Below are 16,670 nucleotides of genomic sequence, written 5' to 3'. Positions count from 1 at the left end.
TACAAATTCACATTCCCAAGGTGTGCCACTCTTCAGTCATCATCCTTCTTCTCCAGTCACCACTGCCCAGCTCTGCTTATGAACTGGGGAGCCTCACAACTGCCCCAGCTCCACTCATGAGGGGCCAAGATGCCTGTGTTAGGAGAGGCACACTAGGTAAGCAACACAGATCTTAAAAACACAATGAACTGAGTGCAGCAGACTGAGCAAAACCAGTTGGCTAGAAAGAGAATTTTTAAAAAAACCTGCCCTTGGTTTCTGGGCTGGGAGGGAGGACTGCTGCTTAGTCTCATCCTGCTTCTTGAACAGAACCTCAGAGTCTGTCAGTGAACTACTGCTCCCATAATCACAGTCTTTTAAGATACAGGAGGTCCACTTACCTTTCCCACAATATGTCTTCTCTAACAGGGTCACACACCAGCTGTCCTTTAATATAAGCATTTGCATCTCTAATAAATGAGGAGATTGCCTGAAGAAGGTTCTTTGCATCTTCCATGCTCTCCTCACTAAATTCTACCGCTAAGAAAAAAAGAAATTAGGTATTAGGATGGAGAGAATGTTGTCTGTCATACATAGGAACAGTATTTGGAGACAAAGGAGAAGTTTGTTATTATTTGTATAGCAAACTTCTTACAATTAATTGCACATTTAATTAAAAGCTCCATTCTTCATGTACACCAGGTGAATTAAATCAATATAAATGACAATCATACATATGACAAAGTATAACCTACTGGCAAACATATCAAACTGATTTAAAAAGTTGAATCTGGAAATTTAGTAAAGCAATCACTACTTAACTTTCATTTTTTTCCATTATTGAATCTCTCTGCAAAGTTACCAATCCAGAGCATTAGGATTTAATATATTTTTAAGTGTTCTAGTGATGGCAACATATACCTCTAATTTCATGCCTATTCTAATTTAGGTAGACACAGTCTGCATTTGGAGATAACCAAAGAGGCCTAACCCTCACCACTGACTCTGTTCAAAGCACTGCTTCACCAACATCTAAAATCTAGATGAACCTAAAATTTGTGGTCCAGCTCCTGAACAATTCCCTCACAACATCAAAGCTAAACTGACCATATCACTTTGAGAAAGCCATTTTTAGAGACAATTCCAATTGCTTAGACTCATAAGGGCATGTCTAGGGTGGGATTCATCACACTTACACATATCAAAGCCTCTTATGGCCACTGGAAAGAAAGATAAAACTTCAAGGTAAATGATTCCTTGCCTCCACAGCTGAGCTACACTTACAATGAGATGTGCCATACAAGAACCCTACAGAGCTGCTCTTCCACCTGCCACAAAAACATCAGCCCTACCACTAACAAGGCATCCATGCACACAGACATCCCCACTGCACTCAGGGAGACCTTAGCTTTGGTAGGCAATTCCACTCTGGGAACTTCCTGAGCCCACTGCTGCTGCTGGCAGGAGTTCAGCAGGCTCCTCTTGCCTTGCCTGCACCCTGCCAAGTGCAAGTGCCACACTGGCTCATTGTCACTTACTGGGAATTGCTATCAGAGAGAGCCTTTTTTTTTGTTTGTACAGTATTTTGCAATTTTCTGTAGAAAAGCTTTTAGACCCCACATAAGAGAGCTCACCTGACTCCACTGGAAGTTGTGTCCCCTAGGACAGGCCTAAGTTTGAATGCATTCCTTCACCCAGTATCACACTGAGGCCATTCACAGTCAGTGCAGCATTCCTTCACTGTTGTACACCTGACCTCTGCAATAAGGTACAGGTAAACTACAGCTGCCAGCATATTCCCAGTATCACCAGCACTGAGCATCACCCATAGTCTCCACAGAAATCTCACCTCTGGTCCTGCCCATGGCACACCCAGCTGCTTTGCAGAATTACCCAGTGCTGCCCAGACAGACTCTGTAGTGCAGACAGTCTTACCAAGAGGACAGATGTAAGGGGGAAAAAGCAGCCAGATGTTGAGACCTGATCTCAGTTCCATTAGCCCAAATCCCAAGGAAGCTTAACTGTTTAAACAGACTTTCCACAGGAATTACCCCAGTGTAACAAAGGCGTAAGTCTGCACTTGTATTTTTCAGATTTTTCACTGAAAAATCACTATAATTAAAAATCTGCATTACTGCCTCATTAAATCAAGCTTTACTCTGTTTTCAAAAAGATCAATGTACAGACCTCTATAACCCAGTGAGACACTGAGAGTGATCATTTATATACACTAGGATTACCCAATTGATTACAAGAATTCTGCAAGGAATACCTGATAAAATTTCATCCTGCTGAAACCTACTTTGATTCAAGCCATTCTTCATCCCCAGTTCAGGGCACACTCCCAAACCACTGTCTGCAGGCACTGCAAACCCACAATGCAGCACAGGCAAGCCTCTGAACCCTAAATAGGCAGGCCTATTTACCCTATAAACCCTCACTGTGTTCCCCACTCCTCCCCTCCTTTGCCACCAGCAGCATCACCAATGACAAGACATTTGTTTACTAGCACCAACAAGTTATTGCACAGCAGAGGGGTCAGAACACTGCAGTTCACTCAGGTTCACAAAATCACCGGAGCATTTCTGGGGACCAGGAGAGCACCCAGGAGACAGAACCCCACTGCCTGTGGCAGGGCTCACACCCCCTGCCCTTCACTGCATAAAGTGAAGCCACTGCTGATGAGATGCAGGAGGGGAAGAGCTGCCTCACAGCAGTCCCACAGACTCCAGAGATGGCACCTCTCCTTTCACGCTGCACCCAGGAGCAGCTGGCACGTTGGTGGCGGGTCACCATGCTGCTGCCTGGGGTACCCAGGAAACATTTTCCCAACAGCCTCAGATGTGCAACAGGGTGGTGATTCAGGCCAAGAAGCAAACAGCCAGAGGCACCAGGCAAAGCAAAATGCCCAGGTAATCACCACTGCCCTCAGAGCTCAGCTTCACCCCGAGCAGCTCTGCCCCACCACCCCAAGCAGGCAGGGAGGGCCATGAAGCAGAGGAACCCCATGCAGAAAGACCTTACAGAAGGATGATCAAAGTCTCTCTGACTTTTCTCCTCTTCCCCACAAGAAAGGCATGCAGCTTTATCCTCCCTCTGACAATGAGCATCACAGGAAGGGACTCCACTCCCATGAAACACATGCACCTCCCTGCACTCACCCCTTTCAGCCCGTGCCCCTCCCAGGCAGTCTGGTCACATTTGTCTCTATTTGTGCCCCTTAGCATACACAGAGATGGGGGTAGCCAAGACAACAAAAAAGGCCCATTCCAAGCCCAAGAAACCACAGTACCAGACATGAGCCATTCCCAACTGCCAGGAGCTGCCCTCATCCACATGCCTGCAAAGATCTTTTTTACAGATTCAATCCAACGTTTGTGGTACCACCTGATCCTCAAAGCTGGATTTTACAAAAAGCTTTCTTTGGCAGGTAGAGACGGCAGGAACCATCATCCATGGGACTTGGTTATAAAAACCTTTTAAGAAACAAACCAAAGGTGCTTGGGATCGCACTTCTAATAAAAATATGAGCAGACAGCAAGATGAGGAGTGAAGTAAACCTGTGTTTAGACCAAAGTGAGCTGATAGCAGGGACACAAGCTGACAGGCAGCATGGTGAATATCTGGCTCAACAGAGACTGACTCTGGCTCTTTACTGGGAAGTTAATAGTGCACACGGCCTTATAAGGGGCAGGTAGCAAGTGCAGACTTCTGAGCAACCCTTACTGCCAGCTGGTTTATACTGTGATATGTCAACCATATCCTTTCATCAAAGCCACCCACATCCACACAGGTAGTGCTCTTTTTTTACCTGGGGAAGGTGTTTATCCTAGAAGTAATGCAAAAAGCACAGGTTCAAATGCAGCCAGCTGCAGTGCCATTCCTTGTCCTGAGGCAAGGTTAGAAACTACCAGACACTTAGCTCTTGTTTACATGACAAACATATATATGTATGACAGTGTAGTAGGTGTTAGTCTTTTTTTTGGTTTTAAACACATATTTGTTCACGACTCCCAGGTGCCCCAGCCAGGGAGCCACTTAAGTGTACACTAGGTATTTCATCTCCTAAAAGAGGAAATCAGCCAAGGGTGCCACTGCCCTACAGCATCATCCCAAAACAGCCAAGCATGCCATCAATCCACTGCCTGCCCCAAACAGGATGCTGCTCTGCAGCAGATCTTCCCATTGGATACACTCCTCTCTCTTCATCACAGTGGAGGAGAAGTTAATAACCAACTCTTTCTATGATCCCATGCTTTGAAATATTGCAGGGATCTATTCCATTCCTTTTAACTGTCCTAGGAGAGGGAGGATCCACCAGGAAGATCACATGGGTGGCTCCTGCAAGGCAGCTGGCAGTAGTAACAAGCAGAAGGATTTCTCAGTCCAGTGACTGCACGACTATAAAGGCTGGCAGTGCACTGCACACTGACAGGCACGAGCAATGCCCCAGAGCCTTGGCCACGCCAGCTCTCACAGTCACACTGCTACAGGTGCTTTATCTAAGGCAGACAGAGGCCCCTGAAACACCACAGCAGCTGCTGCCCCATGCTTCACCCTTCCCTTGCCCTGCCAGGACAGCCAACAAGGCAGGTGACCCAGCAGTGGCTAAGGAACCACCATCTGCTTTTGGCAGGCCCCAATAAACTGGTAAGAACACAGACATATGAAAACCTCTTCCAGCTAAAAGTAGCACCTACCTGCTGGAAACACTATGGGGTAGACAGGGAAGCTGACAGAATCTCCCACACCCCTCCTCACCAGCAGAGAGATGATCTGCCAGGCTGAGATGTTCATTAGGTTATCATGTGCTGGTCTGAGCGAGCTGCACTGCACCACACAACTGCCTGAACACTCAGGAACTCCACAGGACAAAAAAGGTTACACAGCAGGGAGATAAAGAACTATTAGCCAGCCCTCACCATACCCTACAGGAATGTAAGCCACAGTTCCATCTACGTTCACATCCCTGTCTCCAAAAACAGCTGATCGTGACTGCAATACAACTACAACAGATGCAAATCAGAGACAGAGGTAATTCATTAATTAAAAGTGCAATTAACTGGGAGTCACAACCAACTGCAGCTCGAGAAGGTATTTAAATGAATGGTTATGTACTGTGCTCAGTAAAGACGATTTTCTAAATGTTAGCCAAAGAGCAGCCCCACAGAGCACCACCAAAACCTTCCCACCCACTGGATTCCAGAACTCTGCGCCGTGGCTGGGAAGGGTGTGTGGGAAGCCAGGCACACCTCCACAGGTCAGGGGCTTCTCCTTACCTGAGCTGTATCTGCCACGCAAACAGAACATTCTGAACTGATCTGAGGAGCACCTCTTCAGGAAATCCTAAATTCCGTGCACAAAAAGACAGCTTTAGCATGATATCCATTTCTTCAGGAGCTCTTCCACCCCCTTGTTTTCAAACTAACATGACAAATAACACATCTTTGCAATTTAAGATAGGCATGAAATCTTTAAACTCTAACACTGCTTTAAAACCAGAACCAAATAAAATTCAATTCCATATAAGATAGATGTGCATACATATATACGAGATATAAATATACACACAATGTCCAAGACAAGACAGCGAAAATTATTCTGCAAGTATATCAAACATACACTGTATAAAGACTGCAAAAAAACCCCAAAATGAAATTATCAGACAAAGTTTGGGATATAATCTTACAGAAAGAAAAGCTCCTGAGTTTTGTGAACTTTACAAAAAAAAAAAAAGATTTCTTGAAAAAGAAAATAACTGTACTTTTTCTGCAGGACTAGAATATGACGAAACACAAGGAAACAAAGACAAAACCCAGCAATATAAAGAGTTATCTGTATTAATTATGAAGCCTAATAAACTCTACTCTAATAGTTATTTAGCTTTACAAATAATTTACTCCAGTAAACAGTAAAATATTAGTATTACTAGTATTACTATTAGTACAATTAATTTATATTAATAGTATAATGAACTATTTAAATGTTTTGAAGGTAGACTAATAAAACATTCAATCACTTCCAACCCTGCTCTCAGCAAGGCTGGACACTGTGGCAGAATGTTTTGTGTCTACTGAACTTCAGCTTTTTTTTTTTTTTTTTTTTTTTTTTTAATTTGTGAACTGGTGAGGATCACTGAAGTGGCACAAAATTCAAAAATCGTAAGAAGCCAGTACAAGTGAGAAAACATGGAAAGTGTTATCTGCTTAAATCCCACATTTTGAAATAAGGCTTCTGCTACAAGACTACATTAGCCTGAACAGCAGAAAAGCATCAGCAATGTGCTCTCTCTCAAGTGAAAATAGAAATAATTGAGGCAATCACAATCAAGAAACAGCGATACTGATGGTTTTGGTGGGTGTTTGTTTGTTGTGGGTTTTAAAAATAAACTGAATATAAATGAGGATACCCAATATGCCCAGAAGCTTTACACTAATATACAGAGGTAGAACAATATGAGTCCAGTATATTACCAAATACTCAAATTTGGGAAAGGACCATCCAAAGCAGAAAAAACAACTCTGCATTTCCTTGAAAACAGAGAACAGAATCCCAGCTCTTTGAAAGCAGATTGCGTGGCCCCGTGTTATCAAAATCTCTTTGATTTTTGGGGTCAGAATTAACAGCTGTTAAAAAGAGGAAGCTGCTGTGTCCAGGTGACAGCCTGGGATGCAGGTGGCCACTGGCTGGACCAAAGGAATATCCTGGACAAACCTCTCCTCTTTTGGCACAGGCATCAAACCTTCCATGTAGGGCTTAACTTTCAAGGTACAAGAAAAAAATTGTTTCACTGGACTGAAAATCACTTCCCAGGAAGGATTAATACTTGTTAGCCATGAGTACCAGCAGACATGAAAAACAGAAACCTACAAGGAAGGAGAGACAGGCCAGAAATATTTTTTTTCCTCAACATAAGCTGTGCCATCATGGGGAACACGGAGGGGAACATGTTTATATGCTGCTTTAATTCCATGTATTGCATTTGTGGTCATTTCTCCACCCTGTCCATAACATCTGCTAGACTTGTGAGACTTCTGTGGAAATTGTGAGCTCCTGGGAAACAGGGCTTAACTGTACCCAAACAGCACCTGAAGACTTAAGAGTAAAGCAGTTCATACTGAACTCCTTTTTAAATGAATTTTAATTAATTCTTCAAAGAGGGCAAAGGGCAACATCTATGCCAAAGCAGCTTCCCAAGCTTTGCCTAAAGGAAGGCAATCACCCTATTCCAGCCGCAGGCATCAGCCACCACAGGAGGCACCCATCACCATGCACAGCGGTGTCACACACAGCTGGCAGAGAAACCCTGCTCTGGGCCACACCAAAGACCTGGGGACACAGTGAAGTATGACACAGTCATGTGGCTCGTGGGTATCAAAGGCAAAGCTTCTGTGCATTAGCAAGGTCACTGTACAGAAATAAAGGGCAATGGGAGAGACTGCTGCAATAGTGTGGTTCAGGATATCCAGTAGCTTCCTGACAAAACACTGACACTATGTCCCATTTCACCTAGAGAAGGACAAGGAAAACCATCCACTCTTTTCCAAGTCCATGCTTTTTGAAAGCACTATCAAGAACATACCAATGAGAACCCACCACTACAGAACAGAATCATTCAGATTGGAAAAGACCCCTGAGGCTGTCAAGTTCAACCACAAATCTGTAGTGCAGGATTCTGGTACAACTCTATTCCTACAAACACTCTCAGCTCAGCAAGATCCATCATTATAAGCACACCATGAATCTGAGCAGGTATCCTACATCCACGTTCACAGTAACAGACACACCAATACCAGAGAAACACTGCAGCACAAGCACACACTCAAAGGTTTCTCAAAAGAGGGCTGTGATTAATATTTACATATTACAAACCTACAAAATTGCTTCAATTCAAACAAAGAAATTACCTTAATTGTTATGTAGTTTTTTAACGACTTTGACATTTTTTCTTGACTTCCTTTAAGATGCAAATGCCCTACAGTTAAAAAAAAAAAAAAAAGGAATTAATCAGGATAAACAAGTGTGCTTCTGAATAGGGAGCAAATGAGAAAGACTGCACTGAGACACTTTAAATGCTGGAGGCAGCATATGCTGTGATGGATACATGCCGAACATTTCAGTGTAATGGGTGTCACTTTTCAATAGCTTTGCTTACAGTCCCTGCATACCCCTCCAATCTCAAAACTACCACTGGGTGAATTTTAAAATATAGACATTCAAAACACTAAAGGGAAACAAAACAAAACATTAAAAAAAAACCACCACGAACAGTCTCTCTGTTCAGAACTGACAATAAACTGATAAAAACAAGCAAGCAAATAGTTTCAGTCTTCACAGGACAAGTACCTGATCTGTTACTCTTGACTTCTCAGAAGTATTTTAAAAAATATTTTCAAGTGATGTCATATTTTAAAAAAATCCTTAAAACTCAATTTTCTGTACTTATCACTTGCTGCTGGCTATTAACATTTTTTTTTACCCCAAGATTTTATAGCACTGGTTCAAAATATCTCAAATGCAAAATGAATTTTCTACACATTCTCAGCTTCTCCAGACTTGTGAGACTGAGAAAAAGCAGGGCGAAGGAGGGATGCAGCTACAATGCCTAATTTGAATTAGTTTATTTTAAAATGTGATCTCTGAGCACTGCTAGAACTTTCAATAGTCACATAGGCCACTGCTTTGCAGGGCTGCAGCACAGGAGAAAAGCAGTAACACTGCATTTAAGAGAGTATGTAGAGCTTGGCTTTAGGACTGAAAGCTCTGCTGAACAGGCATAGCCTGAGGTTGCCTGCTTCCAGGCCTCAGCCATGTGAGCCACAGCAGCACCACTGACGGAAAACACCAATTATTTATTCACAGCACTGGAGAGATGCCAAACATGCTGCCACTGAAAGAGTGCTCAGCATAATTTCAGAAATGTTGTTAAAAGCCTTAATAATTCTGTAAGTTACCAACCACCCACAACTAACATGTTGTGATGATTTTAGGCACTTCTGTGACCTGCAGCATCCAGCACTTCACCATACTTTGAGGCAGATTTTTAAGCAGAAATTTCTCTTGCTCTGTAATACCCTGCCAGCACTGCATTCTTTCAAATTTGGCAGCCCAATGTTACCAATGCCTCAGAGGCTCCACAAGGACAATGTATGATTGTGCTCCTGCTTTTATGAGTGGTGACAGAAGCAGCATTTCCTGCTCAGCAACACATGCAGCTGTCTGCATTTTGTGCTACTTGCTGCACAGAGCTGCTTTGCAGCCTTGCCCAAAACCCTTTTGCTTCCACAAGTACATAAAATCCCCATTACACACTGGACATGAAAGCAACAAGCTCAGGCCTGATAACTGGACCTGAAAAGCTCACAGTTTCACTTCTCAGCTATTTCTGATAATGATTCAAAGCAGCAGGAACTCACCATAAGACTACCTCCAGTCCTATCCTCGAAATTTAGACTACCTCAAAATTTAGTTTTGCACAACATACTCTATGGAGAATAAGTCAAAGGATCTATGGATGCAGAACCAGCTACAGCAGCTATCCATGATAAAAAAATCTTGCTCTCACTGTCTGTTCTGTCTACTAGCAGGTGAGGCCACTTTCACCCCTGCACTGTGAAACCTGGGACACTCAATAAGCACATTCAGGCTGTCAGACACAGGTGGACCCCTGCAGCTCCTGTGACTCAAGTAAAACCCACAGCCAAAATTTTCCTGGGAGAAGGGGAAGAGCCTGGGTAAGATTACTTTTGCTCTTTTGCAAAATGTGCCTAAATACTGACTCACTTAACTTCAGCCAAGCAAGCTTAAAATAGTTGGATTACATTTTCCTAAAAAGGTACTGGTAACATCTGAATTTGAACTAATATTCCTCTTCCAAGAGTTTCAGTACTTAGAATGATTTCATTCAAGAATACAAGATTTTCATAACTTCGGTTTGGCACTCTTCCCAGAGTACAAGTAGTCTAAAAATAAAGTCCTTATAAGATTTATCCCCAGTGCAGGGATTTTCTTCCTCTAATGGGGATTGCTCCTCCAATTCTGAGCTGCTAAAATTCTGAAGTCTGTTAGCAGAATAAATTGTTTCTGAACCTGATTCATTTGCCCTAAATAATTCACACCATCATCCTCCAGCAAGACTTTTTGACTTAATGAATGTAATCTGTCAGCTCCTAGAGAACCTCAGTGTACAAACTGCCCTTGGAATTAAGTTCTCTCTTTTTTCTTCTTTTTTTTTCAATTGACTTCTCTTTATTTAGCTGGCTTCAAAAAATATTTCCCCTAGAGTTTCAGTTCCAAGTTTGAAAAGCCAGATTCACTGGTTTGTCAACAGAAGGCTCCACTTGGCAGTAACCAGTGCATCTCAGTGGAAGTGCAGAGGATTTCACAGTGCCTTGGAAACAAAGCACACCCTGGAGGATGCACCAGCCTCTGGACAACTGCTACTGATTAACAACAGGCTCTACACTGGAAGCTGAAACTAGAATTCAATATTCATCCCATACAGTATAAATGTATAAAAATGAAAGCTCATGTTATTCCCACAGTGTACCCCAGGCTTAACTCTGCAGCTCTTCTACTCAGAGAAGCACTCCAAGAGCTCACAGAGACATCCTGCCCAAAATACTAATCAGCAAAAGAGAGGCTGCAGACTTGAATGTGACTTTCTACTGACTTCAGCTGTCCATCCAGAACCACCACGACTGCAATGGGAAGAACAAATGTCAAGGCTTCCATCAATGGGAACAGCACTGGAACCATCAGTGATGTAGTTCAAAGCACTGTACAGCACAAACTTCACTGAACGAAGCACTTTTATGAGAGGGAGCAAGGAGCAGTTTCACATAATGCCAGGCAGTGTAATGTGTTTTCATAGCATGAAATGCCAAACTTAAAAAACCCAAACTATTTTATTTGTATAGGCCTCTCAAATGATCAACATTTTACTTACCAGAATGCAAAAAATAATTCCCCCATTGTTCACACTGATGATACACCTCACACTGTGCAATTTCATTTTCATGATGAGGAAATGCAAGATCTATTCCACCAGTATGAATGTCCAGCTGCTTTCCAAACACTGCACTGTAACAATATTTTCCTGATCAGTAAGTAGAATGCCACAAAAGCTTTTTGTAAAAAGAAGTGCGGAAAAGAATAAGATGAAACATAAATTTAAGTGTACAATTTAGTAGCAGCCATTTTAAAACAAGACTTTACACATATCTTGGATACCAAAACTGCAGCAGAACTTGTATGGACAGGACCCCTATCCATTCACAACTCCTTGTCCTTAGTAGAAGCAATTATTTTTCTACTTTCTTTAAAGGATGGCAAGCAGGATGTCTCCTCATTCTGCTACAGTTTCGGTATCAGGTGCCTTTATGTGCAAACCTAACAACTTATTTCTATAAATTTGGTATCACTCCTCCTGATCTTAAACCTATTCTGTAAGAATTCAGACAACAGTGTGTGCAGTCAGGTCAAGATGGGCAGGTTAGCAACTTTATTTTGCCTATCTGTTAAACAAAGATTACACTTACAGCCTCACAGGGATGTGAGTCAGCCTTAAATGCTCAGAAACCAGGAGTGCTCAAGCAGGGAAAAATTCAAGGCTTACAGACAAACACACGGGGCTCCCATATCTCACTTTAACAAGGTGCTCCTGCTAGCTGGCTAAACATTAATACTTTGGTCCCTTTTTGAGACACCCTGCTAAAACACTGTGCTACATGATGGCTTTGCAGAAGGACACAGGAGGAAAAAACAAGGAGGAGAAGAGAGGAGGGAAGAAAGCAGCTGTTACCATCTCCCAAGTTCATCCTTCTCTGCTCCTGCCTGCTTCAAAACCAGCTAAAGCACTAATCTTCCCAGGACTGACCCTCACCTTCCCCTGTGCCACCCACAGAGAAGCACTTGGTGTTTCCTCCAACAAAACCATTAAGAGCTGGAGAGAGGTGACAGATGGATGTGCCAAACGCAGGACAGGAGGAACCACCCACCTCACCACAAGGGAAAATGCAGAGAGAAGATCAGACCTGAGGGGGTCAAAGCAGGGGACTCCCTCCTCCAGGGCTGCTCTAGAGAACAGACTCCTCATTCACAGACTTTTCAAAATTAATTCATATAACTTAGCTAAAGTGCTCTGAGACACTTGGCAAAACAGACAGCTAAGTGAGTATTGCTTAAAAATGGGCCCTCAGCAGCTGACTGGGACAGCCAATTGTTTCAGGTCACTTACCAAACTAAGTTCTCCATTTTTCGCAGTCCAAGATTACTACACTTAGGCTCCCCATGGCTCAAGCTTTTATATATATGGCAGGAGCCTCATCCAGCCTCAGTAAAATACATTTTTACAGAAAGAAATGCAGGCTATAAACAGCACTGCATTAGCAGACAGGGCATGTCGTAATTGGCATTTCTTACCTGTGCACTTCTGTCAGAGGTTGTACATCAAACACATCAAACACAGCATGATTTTGTGCACTTTGATTGCTTTAAGAGCTGCCTCACTATGCTGAAACTATTTACAGACAGAAAATCACTCTTATAAACACTCTTCACAAGCAGGTAGAAATAACTAACAATTCCAAGTGCACCAGAAAAGCATCTGAAAGAGAAACCTAAAGCAGTTGGTTTCATTTCCTTTCAGCTTTAGCTGAAAATTTAAGCCAAACAAGGTCAGATCTAAACTACTTGTTATTAGCTTCCAAAAAAAGATTTGAGACTAATGCAAAACTAAGTACACTATCCATCTTCCAGGAGAGACTTTGTCTCCTGTGGTGAAAATAAAACTTTAAATTAAGAGCAAATTACATCAAACCAACTGCAAGCGAAACACTACTCAGCAAGAAAGCTGAATAACACTGATTATTAGCATGAACATCCACAGGTGCTGTTAAGACAAGCCAACAAGATCTCATAGATCAAACTGGAATCCCACACCCTGTCCTCCTGACACCTACATCCTGAACTAGGTCTGCTGGAGACTGCTGGAAGTGGAAGGGAAGCGAATGAAAGAGATACCATAACTTTCACCAAACCTTTGGTTACTCAGTTCAAATTAAAAGACTGCTAATCGACTGTGGGATCCTGTGTGCCACATTTTAAGCATCAAGTCTGACTCAAGAGAAGGTGCCAAAACATAGAGACAGTTGCAACAACAAGGTGAAGCAGAGTTTATCTGAGCCACACGTGACATCCCAAGTTGTATAAAATGCTCACATTAAAACCAGTGCTATCTACTGATTAGAAAACACTTTCAGTACTGCTGCTACCATTGTACTGTGACTGAAAACAAAAAATAGCATTAGGTTTATCAAAATCCAAGAAATCTGACCTTGATATTGTGGAACATTCAATGTGCCATCCAGGTCGTCCTTTCCCCCAGGGAGAATTCCAAGACAGCTCTTGAGGCTTGGCAGCCTTCCACAGGGCAAAATCTTTACCATGTCGTTTATCAGAATCAGCTGGCAAGAGTAAGTGATTTGTTAATGGGATATGTCTCAAAGAAAAAAAAATGACCAAATGAAAGCAGGATGAAATGTGTGTTTAGTGAACTACTCTGATTTTAATCCCCTTCAATCAACTTCTTTTCAGTACAACTTCCCTCTCTTCCCCCTTATACAGAGGAAAATTGAAATACTGGAATATTGAAATAGATTTCAACACACTACAAAGATGGATTCAAGATTCCTTAATACATCCTATCCTATCAGTCCTTTTATCCTTCTCTGGTTTCCCCAATTTTTCATTCATTTAGTTACCTATCAACCATTTTCCCCAGGACAAATTGATTGCACTGCAGCAGAAAAGGTAATAAAGCAAAACCAACACACAAACAAACACCCCAGGGGTTTTTTTGGGACATAAGTACTTTGTGGTTTTGATTCTATAAAACAAAGCACACAGAGGGAATCAAAACTATCCTTGGTCAGCAGCAATTTTTCAGTACCATTTTCACCAGTGAGTTCTCTGCAAAGGTTTCCTCACAGTTTTTTTGCTCCTTCCTTCACTACATTGCCAAGGATGCAGTAGCTTTTGTCACAATACTGCAGGACTGTTCATCTCTGCTGACTCCTAACCTTCAAACAAATACCAGAACAGGGTTCTAGACTCTGGACTTTCTCTCTGACAAATGGACTTTCTCTCTGACCTCGCATTTAGGATCATACAACTCAAAATTACCAAGAACTCAAGAGACAGAAATATAACCCTAGTTTCAACCACTGAATCTTCACCCGAGCTTTTTTACTAGATTGCCAAGTTCTGACTGACCAGTATCTGCTGACTCCAATGGTCTTTTGCCCTTTTCTGAGTATACTGCTACAAAAGAGCACTCTTCAACTTCTCAGTTGTAAGCAAAACAAGTGTCAAAATCTTTACCAATAAGAACACACTTAGTTGTGACTAGAGGGGAAGCAGAGTAAAACAAGTAATCACAGCTGAGGCTGGAAGGCACATCTGGGGACAGTCAATACAACCTCATGCTCAGATCTACAGCAGCCTGTCCAGGATGGTGTCCAGTCAGGCTTTGATTATCACCAAGGATGGAGACTACACAGCCTCTCTGAGCAACGTGGTTTGCATTAATTATCCTCAGGGTAAAAAGGATTTTTCTTAGCTTTAAACAGAATTTCCTGTGTTTCAAATTGTGATCAGTGCCTCTTGTCCCATCACCAAGCACTGCTGAGAAAAGCCTGGTTCCATCTGCTCTGTTCCCTCCATCAGTACGAGTACACATGGGTAGGATTCCCCTAAGCCTTCTCTTCTTCAGGCTGAGTGGTCCAAGCTCTGTCACTTTTCCTCAATGAAAGTTGCTCCAGTATCTCCAACAAATTTGTGGCCCTTTCTCCATGTCCATACCCCTGCTGCTCTGGGGAGCCCAGCACCACACACTCCAGGCATGTCTCACCAGTGCTGAGCAGAGAAGGATCCCTGCACTGACCTGCTGGCAGTGCTCTTCCCTGTGCAGCCCAGGAGGCTGCTGCCTCTCTGCAGTCAGTAATTACCTCTAAATAACTGTTGACAAGACACATTCCCTCTGTGAGCTGTAGTGCTGAAACAACTCCAGAGCAGAACTGTGAGAAGTTCTGGCTGCACCTGAGCATCAGCCTCCAAGGCATTTTCAGTAATTACAGATTTTTTTTTTCAATTGTGAAATACTGAACTTTAGTTTGCAAAAGGATGCAGCAGACCTGTATCAAATTCTCTGACGCAGAGACCCGATCAGATCCTTACAGAAACTACAGAGAGGTTCAGCAATCCTGCAAAACAGGAACTGCAGCAAAATCCCCACAGCCCAGGGACAGCCTATGAAGAGATTGCTCACCCTCACACAAAGAGCTGCTTAACCCAGTGACAAGTAACGAAGGAAGCAATTCATCCAGTTAGCTTCAGAGCAGTGCAACTGCCCCAACAATAACACGGTAGGGTGAGGTTTTCTTGTGTCTGCCCTTGAGTACCTCACTGCTGGCTAGAGCACCAGAACACCACCTCACTGTGAAGTTTCTATGTACCACTGCCAAGTATTTAATTAAAATTGCTTAAGAATCCTAATTGTTCTAAGGTACCAGAACAAAGGTATAGCGGGAAGGATGAAAGGAAAAAGAAAAACCAAGTTTCTTCCTACACTGGCAACAGTGAGTGCCTCAAAAAATGACTACAAATGCACTGTAATCTTAATTAACCAGAAAGTTAGCTTTACATAAGGGGTTAGAAAACTGTTTCAGACTGTTGAATGAAAGTTTGCACATAGATGAAAAATGCATTCAAACAATGCATTAACACAAACAAGCTGGTGCCACGAACTTACCTGCTTCATCTTGGGTATCGGGGTTAATAGCAGTTAACACTCCATATCTTTTTCCCCAGGATTTAACATCAAAATAAACATTGCCTAATACAAAAGAAATGTTTTCATTGATGAGAATTTGATAATATTTCCCTGAAAGCAAAACAAAGTGCTTTTCCACACCCATTTGAAAATCTGATTTAGAAATTCAGAAATACTGGAAAAGTAACAGCAGATGTTTCCATGTTACCCAGCTTTTCAGTAACCTCTGTGCACATTCTGCCCATAGCATAACTTTAAATTCTGGAGATCTCCCAAGTTCTTCCTTGCCCATGCAAAATCAGCAATCCCCTCCCCTACTGCAGTTCCAGCTACACCTAGTCCAGTTACAATGCACTTCAATTCTTCTACAACCACCAGCTCTGCTAAAAAAGAAACCCACAAATTTTGCTTTGCAGACACATCTTTTTACAGCACATAGGAGATACACAGCTCCTCTTCAGAGGTTCCCCTAGCTTTCTTGTAGAAAACAGGCCAGGATTTCCCCAAGGAGTTTAGACAGCAGTTTATTACAGTAAACAATTATATTAAGTAATGAGCTACGTTTAACTTAGAAATTGAGTAATATTTGCTCTGCCCACTCATGCCATCACTAACAATTCACTCACATCCTGTGAAGCAACAGAAGGAAAGCCTGGCACAGGGTATCTCATCTGATTCCAAAACAGGATTACTGAGTGACTTCCTATACACGTTCCAAACAAGGAGTTACCCTGCTCAAAGTCTTACCTTGCGAGGTTGCATAAGCTTGTCCATTGGAAATTATTGTTTTTATAAAGGAAATTATTTGAGGAATACTGTCAGTCACCCTCATATATACCGTAGGAGGTAGGACCTTGAA

The 16,670-nt window shown here is 42.5% G+C and overlaps 1 protein-coding gene across 6 annotated transcripts in view; it reads right to left on the bottom strand.

Moving 5' to 3' along the window:
• Window positions 1–16,670, bottom strand: part of CARS2 (cysteinyl-tRNA synthetase 2, mitochondrial) — a 45,798-nt gene that overhangs the window by 12,719 nt on the left and 16,409 nt on the right. For all 6 annotated transcript variants that reach the window (XM_063392778.1, XM_063392777.1, XM_063392779.1 and 3 more), the window contains 7 exons: window positions 16,559–16,664; window positions 15,791–15,874; window positions 13,316–13,445; window positions 10,928–11,061; window positions 7,887–7,954; window positions 5,259–5,325; window positions 381–519 (listed from right to left, as the gene is read on the bottom strand). In XM_063392778.1, coding sequence (XP_063248848.1) covers window positions 381–519; window positions 5,259–5,325; window positions 7,887–7,954; window positions 10,928–11,061; window positions 13,316–13,445; window positions 15,791–15,874; window positions 16,559–16,664 — 728 coding nt within the window. The remainder of the gene's footprint in view (window positions 1–380; window positions 520–5,258; window positions 5,326–7,886; window positions 7,955–10,927; window positions 11,062–13,315; window positions 13,446–15,790; window positions 15,875–16,558; window positions 16,665–16,670) is intronic.

The sequence above is a fragment of the Prinia subflava genome, chromosome 3, assembly GCF_021018805.1.
Source record: "Prinia subflava isolate CZ2003 ecotype Zambia chromosome 3, Cam_Psub_1.2, whole genome shotgun sequence".
Lineage (NCBI taxonomy): Eukaryota > Metazoa > Chordata > Aves > Passeriformes > Cisticolidae > Prinia > Prinia subflava.
Note: the sequence above shows the minus strand (reverse complement) of the source record. Positions and strands in the feature narration are given on the sequence as shown.